We start from the raw sequence: 11,508 nt of genomic DNA on the forward strand, positions 1-11,508 counted from the left end.
TCTTTCCCTCCATGACACTCACTCATGTGGCAGATATCTTATTTCTCCAGCTACTCTGCTGTACTTAAACCACTGAACATGGCTGGAGAAAAACATACCCATGCTGACAGATCCTTCCTACAATGTGTGACTTCAAATTTCAGAGCGAGCTCTCCCCTCACAAGCAATATGGTCAGTTCGTCTCATCAACGATCTCTCCCACTTATATCTGGAAGAGAAGATAATACTTCAAACCTTTTCCTTTCTCTTCAGACTTCTGCTGTCCCCTCGCTCCCTCTCCTCAGTCTCAGCTCATGGCTTCAACTTTTAAAATATTTTTATAAAAAATATGGATCAGTTCATGGAGTGTGTGTCATCTTTGCACAGGGGCTATGCTTATTTTCTCTGAATTGTTAGAATTTTAGGATACGTGCTGCCACAGCAAACATATGGCTTGTCTTTTATTTCACTGAGAAAACAGAAAGAATTGAAAGAAACACCAAATCTATCAGTTTACCTGATTCATCATCAATTTTTTCCTCTCTACCAGATCTTGTGTGTCAACTTACAAATAATACTGTAATATCTTTGATCTGGGAGAAAACTCTCCCTTGATCCCATGATCCCTCCCAGTTATTGCACATATATTTGTTCTACTTTATAACAAAGCTCAGTGCTTATCTCCACTTCCTTACATCCATATGTCTCCTCCACCCACTCCAATCTTGGTCCCTTACTACCTTGGTCCCACTGAAATGCTTTTGTCAAGATCTCCAGTGAAATTCATCTTAGTATGTCTGATAGTAAGTGCTCAGTTTTCATTCTACTCACCTCTCAGCAGAATTTGAGACAGATGATCCCTCCCTCCTTCTTGAAACAATTTCATCGTTTGACTTTCAGATCACCACACAGTCCTCATTTTCCTCTGTCCTCCCTGTCTTCTCCTTCTCATTCTCCTTTGCTGGCTAGCTATTCTTTCCGTTATGACCATGAAATACTGGAGGGCTTCCAGTCCCTGGCCTTGACCTGTGGCTCTTGTCTATGATACTCACTCATTCAGCAATCTTATCCAAGCTGATGCTGTAACTCCCACTGCTCCACAGATAGCCCCCCACTGATTTCTCTGGTCCTGACGGCACCACTGAGCTCCAGACTCTACCTGACAATCTCTACTTAGGTGTCTTAACAGGTACTTCAAATGAAACATTCAAACATAAATGTTTCGCTTTTCCTCCTGTACGTGCCAAACCTGCTTCTCCCTCAGTCATACCATTGTTATTAAATGGCAACATCATCCACTCAAGACAAAAAGTAGGAATCATCCTTGATTCCTCCCCTTATCTCTGCCCCTCTCCCAATCCATAAGAAAGTACTGTATTCTCTTAAGAGCATATCCTAGATCTGTCCACTTTTCTCTATTCCCACCACTATAATTTCAGTTAAAGCTGCTATTTTATCCGAACTATTGCAGTGGCTTCCTCACTGGACTTCCTGCTTCTACTCCTGCCTCCATTCAATCCAATCTCCACACAACAGACAAAATGATCTTTAAAAATGTTAATCATATTAATTGCACTCCCTTTTGGTGTCTTCACACTGCACTGAGAATACAATCCATTTGGCCGTAGTTTGCCAAGTTCCACGTGGTTTGGTCCCTGTTTCACTGTTTTGACAGTATTCCAGCTGTACCATCCTTCCTCAGACCTGAACGCTAGCTGTTTCCTCTGCCTGGAATGTGATTCACCTAGACCTATACGTTGCTCCTTCTTGCTGCTCAGTTCTTCATTCAAGTATCAGATAAAATGGTGGAATGACACAGGGAGGAAAATGTAATCCCAGAGCCAAAGTCTTCAGGTTAATGTTAGAAAATCACCAACAACTGGGAAATTGATAGAACTAGGAAAGCAATGAGTTGTTATGAACTTCAAAGTAGGTACACTTTGTGCCTGAGGTGGAAGAGAAATAATAGCTAGAAAGTGAATTGGGAAATGAAAATAATACCAGCTCTACCTTTGAGCACTATGGTACTTTGGGAGGTTGTAAGGAGAGCCCTCCTCTAAAGAGGGCTGCTTGTGGCACAACCAAGTTTCTGATAAGGCAAGGAAGTGAAGGAAGTAGTCTGAGAAAAAGGCTGAGAATACAGAAGATCTAAGAATGGCATACAGAAAAGTAGAAAGAATATTACATTAAAATTTGCATAAGGCTTCCCTGGTGGCGCAGTGGTTGAGAGTCCGCCTGCCGATGCAGGGGACACGGGTTCGTGCCCCGGTCTGGGAGGATCCCATGTGCCGCGGAGCGGCTGGGCCCGTGAGCCATGGCCGCTGAGCCTGCACGTCCAGAGCCTGTGCTCCACAACGGGAGAGGCCACAATAGTGAGAGGCCCGCGTACCGCAAAAAAAAAAAAAAAAAAAATTTGCATAACTACCACATAGATTGTCAGTAATAACATTTTGCTATATTTGCTTCATCTGTCTTTTTTGGTGACTTGTTTCAAGTTATATGCCGATATGAAAATGTCAGGACACTTCACCCCTAAATATTTCAGTATGAATTACAAAAGAAGACATTTTTCTCCATAAGTACCATATAAGTGTCACTTCTAATAAAATCAATATTATGAAAAAAGGCAGGAGAGAGAATTAATCTAGATTAAAGAAACTTTCAGATATTACAACTCAATGCATTGGGTGGTCTCTGAGTGAATGCTGGCTTGAAAGACTACTTTGGGACAATTTGAGAATGTTGAATATAAACTGGGTATTAAATGGTATTGGGGAATATGTGTTAGTTTTGGTAGATGTATTCAGTATAAATTCTATTTTTGGAAAGTAAAATTTTTAAAGATTTCTTTTCACAAGTTTAAGTTGTTTCATTGCAATTTGTTCCCCAGTCTTCTCATGTTTGATTGACAAAATGTGTTTTCTTAACTTTTTGAGACTAGAGTTCAGTTGTCATCTAATTTCTATTGCATTTCTTCTGGTTAGGCCCTGTCAGAAATTAAGCATTTTATTGCTTTCCGCTTTATTTTTGTGCAGCAAATATTTTCCACTGGTATTATTATTATATCTTTGGTAAACTCAAATTGTTGATTCTTTTTGTTTATGTAAATTCTTTCTGGTTAGATTGTTTAAAAGTTTTAAAAAGATATAGTGATGAATATTATCCTACTGTTATTACCATTTTCCAAGGACCTATTTCTAAATTCCATGTTAAATAATCCTATAACTTGGGTGATGGTGCAGTCATGATACCATTTAAATAGAAATAGGGGAACATTGAGTTAAGAAAGCACGAATAAGTATAAAACCAATTTTTCAAAAAACTTTGCATTCTAGAGAGAGACTTAAGATGTTTCATGGCAAGTATGACTGTCTAATGAACACATTCTGGTTTCAGCTTATCTTTTTTTTTGCATAGGGCAATACACGGAAGAATATACTCTAATAACAAAGTTCATATTTGATAGTAAAATTTGGAGTGATCTTATTTTTGCTTATTTTCTAACATTTCTCCATGTTCATGTAGCTTAGAAGTAACTTTTAAAAACAAAGGAAAACATTTTAAAGCAAAAATGTTATTGATGGCTAATAGTAGCAAGGAGAGGGGCAAAAAGAAATTTGTTTTTCATGTAAATGTAAAAATGACTACTGCTATCCTTTAAATGCTGAAAGGATAGATAATTATTTAAATATAAGTAAGAAATATATCATTAAAATATAATTTAAAATATATCAAATAATCCATAAACAATGAAATCTTAAACACTGTGAACAAAACAATAACTTACAGCGTCTGCAGTCATCCCCAGGCCATCATAATACATGACTCCTAACTGGTAAGTTGCCTGATGATCCTTTTCCTTGATTTCTTCAAACTGTTCTAATGCTTCTTCATACCAACCCTGTAAGCTCCCAGGAAATACTGAATTATTTTCATTTTTACCTTAAAGTAATCCCAAATACTTAGTTCCCACCTAAATCTAGCTAGCAGCACCAAATAAAACAAGACAGCAACAAATTTATGGAATTTGCAAGTAAGCTATTGACAACAATCAACACACTATGAAATCAATAAAATAAACCTAAATATGGCAACTGAGGGAACTGACCAGGAGGAACCTGGGTCAGACTCTCTTTGGCTTTCACTCTTACTCTTGGCTATTGCCAAATCACTGTCTAAATGATAGCCTAGCCCTCTGCTCATTCCAGCCTGCCATATCACACACTACTCCTAGAGTCTGAGAAACTTCAGAGATGGGGCCAAAGACTCTGAGAAAAGATAAACATCAGGATATCCGCTGCTACTAAATATCCACTATGATATGGCTCTTCCAGTTTTGCCATTTTCTAGCTAGGGAGAAGACACAGAAAAACAAAGGTGATTCTCCAAAATTCTCTTTCTCCCATACTTCCTATAAAAACCTACATGTTATATGTCATTCATTTAAGGCTCCTCAGCGTTATAGGATATAATAATAAATACGCTGAAGTATAAGGAACAAAAATGGGGCTTGGGCTTCCCTGGTGGCACAGTGGTTGAGAGTCCGCCTGCCGATGCAGGGGAAGCGGGTTCGTGTCCCGGTCCGGGAAGATCCCACATGCCTCGGAGCGGCTGGGCCTGTGGGCCATGGCCGCTGAGCGTGCGCGTCTGGACCCTGTACTCTGCAACAGGAGAGGCCACAACAGTGAGAGGCCCGCGTACCGCAAAAAAAAAAAAAAAAAATGGGACTTATGTCTTAATCCACCATGGAAAATGCCTTATGCTAAAGAATAAATCATTTGTAACAGTGGAAAGAGATTCTCTGAGTTGGAAGGTCATTACTAGGAAGAGCAGGCCAGAGAAAAGCAACTTTTGGAAAACACAGAAACAATTGAATTTCTCTTTTCATAAACTGTAATTAATCAACAAACTGATAAAATTAATAAAAACTGTACCAAAATGCTAACAAATATTTATCTTAAAGAACATATAACAATGAGTAAATGACTGAGTTGCAAAGATTCATTCTCCTTTCTGGCTAGTGTTTGGCCAACATATAAGAGGGCTGGAAAATTTAGAATACTCTATACAGAGGAAGAGAAAGGAAGTCTTTTTAGTTTTTCATGATTTTAAATACCATATACATGCTGGAAAATCTCAGATATATACTTTCAACTCAGACTTCTCTTTTGAGATCTAGAGTCTTACATGTAGTTTCTACTTTGAAACATGTATACTTGGATGACTGAGGGGACTCTCAAACATAAAATGTCCAAAAACTGACCTCCTGATGGTTCCCTCAAAACTCACTCCTCCCCACTTCTCTATTTTTCAGTCCATGATGCCATTACTTGTATCGCCAAAATAAATCCAGGACCCAGCTCCACTGCTGGGTCAAGATCACCATCCTCTCTTGACCCAACTAGTATAATTTTCCCCTAAACTGGTCTTGGTTCTATGCTTCCCTTCCAATCCATTCATCACAGTCTCAAAACACTTCAATGGCTTCTCACTACATTTTAAACAAGGCTTATCTAGAGTCATTCTCTGCCTTGCTGACCAAGACGTTGGCCTCTGAATTCCTAGAGCTCACCAAACTCTTCCTCATCTCAGAAACGTTGCATTTGTTCTCCCTTCTACCTGGAATGCACTTCCCCGTGGCTGTTTGCATTAACTGTTTCCTTTTCTTCAAGTTTTAGTTTCCACAACAGGTATTTCTGCCCTATCCCTAAGTTATTCTCTCTCAGAGTACCCAGTTAATTGCTTTCATAGTACTTTAACTTATTTTTAATTATATATTAATTTAATTTCTTCCTCTAGACTGTAAGCTCTATGAAATGGGGACCATTCTAACTCCCTCATTACTGTATAGCTAGTACCTAGCATAATAGTAGCAAATACTTATAAAGCACTTACTAGGTGCCAGGCCCTATTAGTATTTTTACAATTAATATACCCTCATAATAGCTCTATGAAATACATATTATTATCCCCTTTTACAGATGAGGAAACTGAGGCACCAAGAGGTTAAGCATTTGTGCCCAAGGATACAGTTAACAAGCAATAGAACCGTATTGGAACCTATGCCCAAAGCTGAAAGATCATTCTCTGAACCAATGTGTTACGTGATCCTCACAGTGACAGGTGCATTATGAGTCCTCAACAAATATTTGTTGCCAGAATGAACGAAGGAGCCATCAAAAGATAAGTAAGTGGGATATAGGTGAACAGCTGCCCAAACATTCAATGGATAGTGAGGGGTTGGGGACAGCTGGTCCCTTTTCACATCTTCCTTTGGGGTTCAATGAACAACTGAAGCTACATTGCTGAAGTTGGAGTGACAGTTTACACAGGTCCTCCTAGACCTACTTTGCAAACCTCAGCATAATGTGGATAAAGAGGGAAATTCCCTCCTTACTCCATACAGGAACATATAAAGCTGCCTATAAGTACTAGATAAGAATCAGGATTTTTAATTGTTAATAAAATGAAAATATTTTATAAATGATGTTGAATATATCGGGCAAAATATAAAAATTAGATTTTTAATTTATCATGTGAAAATGGATTTCATACCAAAATGACTCCTATAAATGACATTAATTAGAATGACTTTTATGGAGAAAGGTTGAATATCTCCGTAAGCTGGGACCAACTTATCATACTTAAATCCACAACCATAATCTATGGAATTTGACAGAATTTCCCTGGTTTAACAATGTAAGGAACTCTATAGGAAATTTTGCTATGAAGATCTAACAGCAGCTTTATATGAAAACAAATCAACAAAAAATGATACCTCTTCAAAATACAGTTGACCTCGTAGGAAATATGCCAGAGTATCCCCTCTTCTTATTCTTTCCTTCAAGAGGTGCAATGCCTTTTCCACCAAACTAGCATGGCTGTAATGATCTGATTTTTAAAAAAGTAAAGAATTCCATCTTTATCCATACAATATGAATTTTCTCTCTTAAAGTAATAAATTAAATAGAATTAATCTGACACTGTATTAGTTTCTTTCCTAGTTCTCATTCCTAAAACTGACCTCCTTAGTTCAAGGAAAAAGCACTACCTTAAAAAAAGAAAGCACTATCACAATACCTGACACTGTGCCTTATATAATTAAGAAATATATTGGCTGGTTGTCAAACTAACCCTCTTTCCTACTAGGCAGGAGCTCTAGCAATGCAGTCTATGTGGAATTCTTTAGACAAAGCTGGCCTGTGGGTGAGTGAACTTCTTAATTTGAGCCTTAATTAGAACTACTCTAACTAGATGAGCTAACCATCCCCAATTTAATTTTTGTAAGTCTATAGAAAAAAATGATAGGTTTAAATGCTAATTTCAAGTAAAGTATGGTACTGTTCTCTTTAACAGGACTGGCACCCGGCTTCTCTTTTCCAAAAGGGTGTCCTAAAGTCCTGAGAGTAGAACCAGGATCAGGGTCTCATTATGAAACTTCTTCACTGATGATTTGCTACCAGGTAGCTTCAAGCACTTTCACAGATTCTTACAGAAAAGCTAGGAAAGACTGTAAACTTAACCACTTTCTTGCCAGCAATAAGACTCATATTTCTTGTCTCTTTTGCTCTGGTGTACCTAATTAACTTTTAGTGAAAATATTATCAGGATTTGTACCAGTCTTTTCCTTTCTCCATTGGAAGAGTTTTTGGTTATTAGCAGCATAGTGGGATAGAGAAGTATAAAAGGAGTTCTTGGGCAACTTTTCACTGGTCAACTTCATCCTGTCTCCACAGCGGGTATTCTGTAAATTAAAAAATTATATTAAAAAATAATATGGTAGAATCTTCCCCCAGAAAATGCAAAAAGAGACTCCACTCCAACTTGGCAGTCATTATAAAAAGCATCTTCCTCTCATCACCTAGGGACAGGGCACCAAACTACCAGCTCTGGGATGTGAACATTCCTTCTTAGGAAACCAGGACCCTCTATAGCTATGAGAAGCACAGCACCCCTCCATGTCTGTTTCCACAGCACGGGATTAATGATCAGAGCTGTTTGCAAATCCTTTCTGGCTATGAGATCACACACTCCAGTGAGTCATGTCAACCACCACAGCTGCTGCCACTAGTAGGAACTGGTGACACTGCCCATAGATACAGTTCCTGTGCACTGGTACCTTCCTGCAGCCTTGTAACTGAAGCTCATCAAACTACTCCATTTTAAATGAAAGCATTTGTCTATTTTACCTGGGAATATACTTTATTTTAGCTGTGTTGTTCAGTTTTATCTTCCTGTCTGTATTGGATTGCCATGTTATAAGGTGGACCACAGTTGAAGGGAAAATCAGAGCCTTCATATAAAATGTAGAGGCCACCTCATCTGGGATGAAAGAGTCCAGGTTGGCCTAGGCTCAGGGTAGTGAGACAGCAAACTCAGTTGTTGCTATGCTTTTTTGTTTACTCCTTGGAATTCCACTGTTACAGCAGGCTTTCACCAATCAGGAGCAAGCTTCCAGTAAAGGTTCCTGATTGGTGGTGAAGAGAACTCAATAGACCTTTAGTATTATTGGAAAGCAGCATTTATACAATTTCATGATACTATTTTTGACAATAAATTGCTTCATTAATGAGAATGAAGTGCAGAAAAGGGAGATAATTCAGTATATACCAGAGAGAAAAAAATCACCGAAGTATCTGTGATTTTGGAAGAGTCATATAATCTTATGAGTCAATTTCCTCATCTGTTGTTTAGACTATAAGTAGTTTGAACTAGAGGATTTCAAAACGTCTGTCCCTAGATATGTAAAATTCTTTGATTATAGGACGCCAAAAATCTATGGTTGCACTAGTAAATATAAAAGCTTCCAATGAACTTTAGGGTGAAGCAATATTAGCTGAAGTGTTTAGAAGAAAGACAGTCCAAATAGGATGATGTCTATAGCACCATCAGTTTACTCAGAACTGGTTATAGAAGTTTTTATTTCACTGAAGACTTAAGCCCATGTGCTATTGTATCCAAAACGGCTAAGAAAAAAGTTGACACATTCAGGAAGGTCATCAGAAAAGAAACAAATCAGAAAGCAAAATCCATTTAAACTCACGTTGCCTTCTGTGGTTACAATACTCCACAGGGTTTCTGTTGCTGAAGCTTAAAAGAATATTTTGGGAGGACCTAGAAAATATAGGCAAAGATTTACTGAGCTCTTACTATAGGCCAGGATTTGTTCTTTGTTCTAAGTGCTTTACAGGTACTAACTCCTACAAAACTTTATGAAATACTGGCGGTTATGAGGCCCACTTAATGTGGGAGGAAACTGAGGCACCAGTGAAGAAGTTAAGCAACTTGCCTCAGATCACAGGGCTGGCAGGTGGGACAGCTGTGATGCCAGGATGCCTGTGTACTTTGTCATTATTCCATACTGTTCTCCAAAAAGCAGAGCTAACATGATTGTTTAAAATGGCAGGACTCCCATAAGAGGGTAAGCTAAAATTCAGTACTTTTTAATTTCAGAAAATGAGAACTAAGAGAAGATTTTAAACAGCAAGAGTATATGTTTATTTCTGCCAAATCTTGGGATAAGATATAAAATTATAATTTGAAACTTGACAAGTGTTTTTATAGCACGCAGTGAATTTAGAAAATGCTATAATAGAAATTATAGACCTTAATCGATGATGTAAAATATGAAATATGATTTTAAAAGGAAGGGCAGGTGTAGTAGACACTGACGGTGACCTTCCCAGACCCTCTTTACTAGTTAGTGCCCTATCTCCAGTGCTGTGAATGTTAATTGCTTAAGGTTATGCAACCACCACCAATATCTAATTCTACAACATTTTCATCACTCCAAAAGAAACCCTGTAGAAATTAGCAGTCACTCCCCAATCTTTTCCTCCTTTCAGCCCCTAGCAATCACTAATCTACCTTCTGTCTCTACAGATTTGTCTATTCTGCATATTCCATATAAATCGAATCATACAGTATGTGGCCTTTTGTGTCTGGCTTCTTTTACATAATATTTACAAGGTTCGTGCATGTTGTAGCATGTATCAGTACTTCGTTCCTATTTTTGGCTGAATAATATTTCATTATACGGATATAACACATTTAAAAAAATCTGTTCATCATCTGATGAACATTTGAGCTGTTTCTAACTTTTGGCTATCCTGAATAATGCTGGTAGTTTTCACGTACTTGTTTTTGTGTAGACATAGGTTTTTAATTCTTTTGGATATAAACCTAGGAAGGGGATTGCTGGGTCACATGGTAATTCTATGTTCAAGATTTTGAGAAATTTCCAAACTGTTTTCCAAAGTGGCTTTTTGTTTTTCCACCAGCAATGTGTGAGGGTTCCACAACCTCACTGACACTGGTGATAGTTCATCTTTCTGATAATAGCCATGCTAGTGGATGTGAAGTGTTATCTTGTGGTTCTAATTTGCATTTCCATAATGAAAAATGATGTTGAGACTCTTTTCATGTGCTTATTGGCCACCTGTTTATCTTATTTGGAGCGATGTTAATCCTTTGCCAATTTTGTAGTTGGGCTGTCCTTTTATTGCTGAGTTATAAACATTCTTTATATATTCTAGGTACTGGACTCTTATCAGGTATATAATTTGCAAATATTTTCTCCCATTCTATGGGGTCTTTTCACTTTCTTGTTTCTTTTGATCCCTCGAATTTTTTAAATTTGATTAAGTCCATTTTAAAAAAATATTCCCAAATCTTTTCTTGTAATTTTTTTCTTTTTTAAAAATCACTTTGAGGTGTTTCTTCCCTCTTTGCTTCCTGGTGCGCGAGGAGAGGGAATTAAGAGTGCTGCTTAAAGGAGCTCCAGAGATGGGTGAGAGCCACGGCTACAAGCGCAGACCCCAGAGACAGGCCTGAGATGCTAAGGCTGCTGCTGCCGCCACCAAGAAGCCTGTGTACGAGCACAGGTCACTCTCCACACCGCCCTTCCGGGGAGACTCTGCAGCCCGCCGCTGCCAGGGTCCCGGGATCCAGGGACAACTTCCCTGGGAGAACGCATGATGGCCTCTGCCGCCGCAGGCTCGCCCCGCATCCGCACCCCTCCCTCCCCCCCGCCTGAGTGAGCCAGAGCCCCCGAGTCAGCTGCTCCTTTAACCCCATCCTGTCTGAGTGAAGAACAGACGCCCTCCGGCGACCTACACGCAGAGGCGGGGCCAAATCCTAAACTGAACCCCCGGGAGCTCTTCGAACAAAGAAGAGAAAGAGAAATCTCTCCCAGCAGCCTCAGGAGCAGTGGATTAAATCTCCACAATCAACTTGATGTACCCTGCATCTGTGGAATACCTGAATAGACAAGGAATCATCCCAAATTGAGGAGGTGGACTTTGAGAGCAAGATTTATTATTTTTTCCCCTTTTCCTCTTTTTGTGAATGTGTATGTGTATGCTTCTGTGTGAGATTTTGTCTGTATAGCTTTGCTTTCACCATTTGTCCTAGGATTCTATCCATCCATTTTCTTTTTTTTTTTTTACTTAAAAATTTTTTTTCTTAATAATTATTTTTTACTTTAATAACTTTATTTTATTTTATCTTACTTTATTTTATTTTACCCTC

At 38.5% G+C, this 11,508-nt stretch overlaps 1 protein-coding gene across 1 annotated transcript in view; it reads right to left on the reverse strand.

The window, feature by feature from the left end:
- Window positions 1-7,717, reverse strand: part of LRP2BP (LRP2 binding protein) — a 48,674-nt gene extending 40,957 nt beyond the window's left edge. The window contains exons 1-3 of the mRNA XM_007466525.1: window positions 7,597-7,717; window positions 6,758-6,870; window positions 3,767-3,880 (exon numbers count right to left, since the gene is read on the reverse strand). Of these exons, the coding sequence (XP_007466587.1) occupies window positions 3,767-3,880; window positions 6,758-6,870; window positions 7,597-7,702 (333 nt within the window). The 5' untranslated portion in view covers window positions 7,703-7,717. The remainder of the gene's footprint in view (window positions 1-3,766; window positions 3,881-6,757; window positions 6,871-7,596) is intronic.
- Window positions 7,718-11,508: the final 3,791 nt, after the last annotated feature.

The sequence above is a fragment of the Lipotes vexillifer genome, unplaced genomic scaffold (assembly GCF_000442215.2).
Source record: "Lipotes vexillifer unplaced genomic scaffold, Lipotes_vexillifer_v1.1 scaffold951, whole genome shotgun sequence".
Lineage (NCBI taxonomy): Eukaryota > Metazoa > Chordata > Mammalia > Artiodactyla > Lipotidae > Lipotes > Lipotes vexillifer.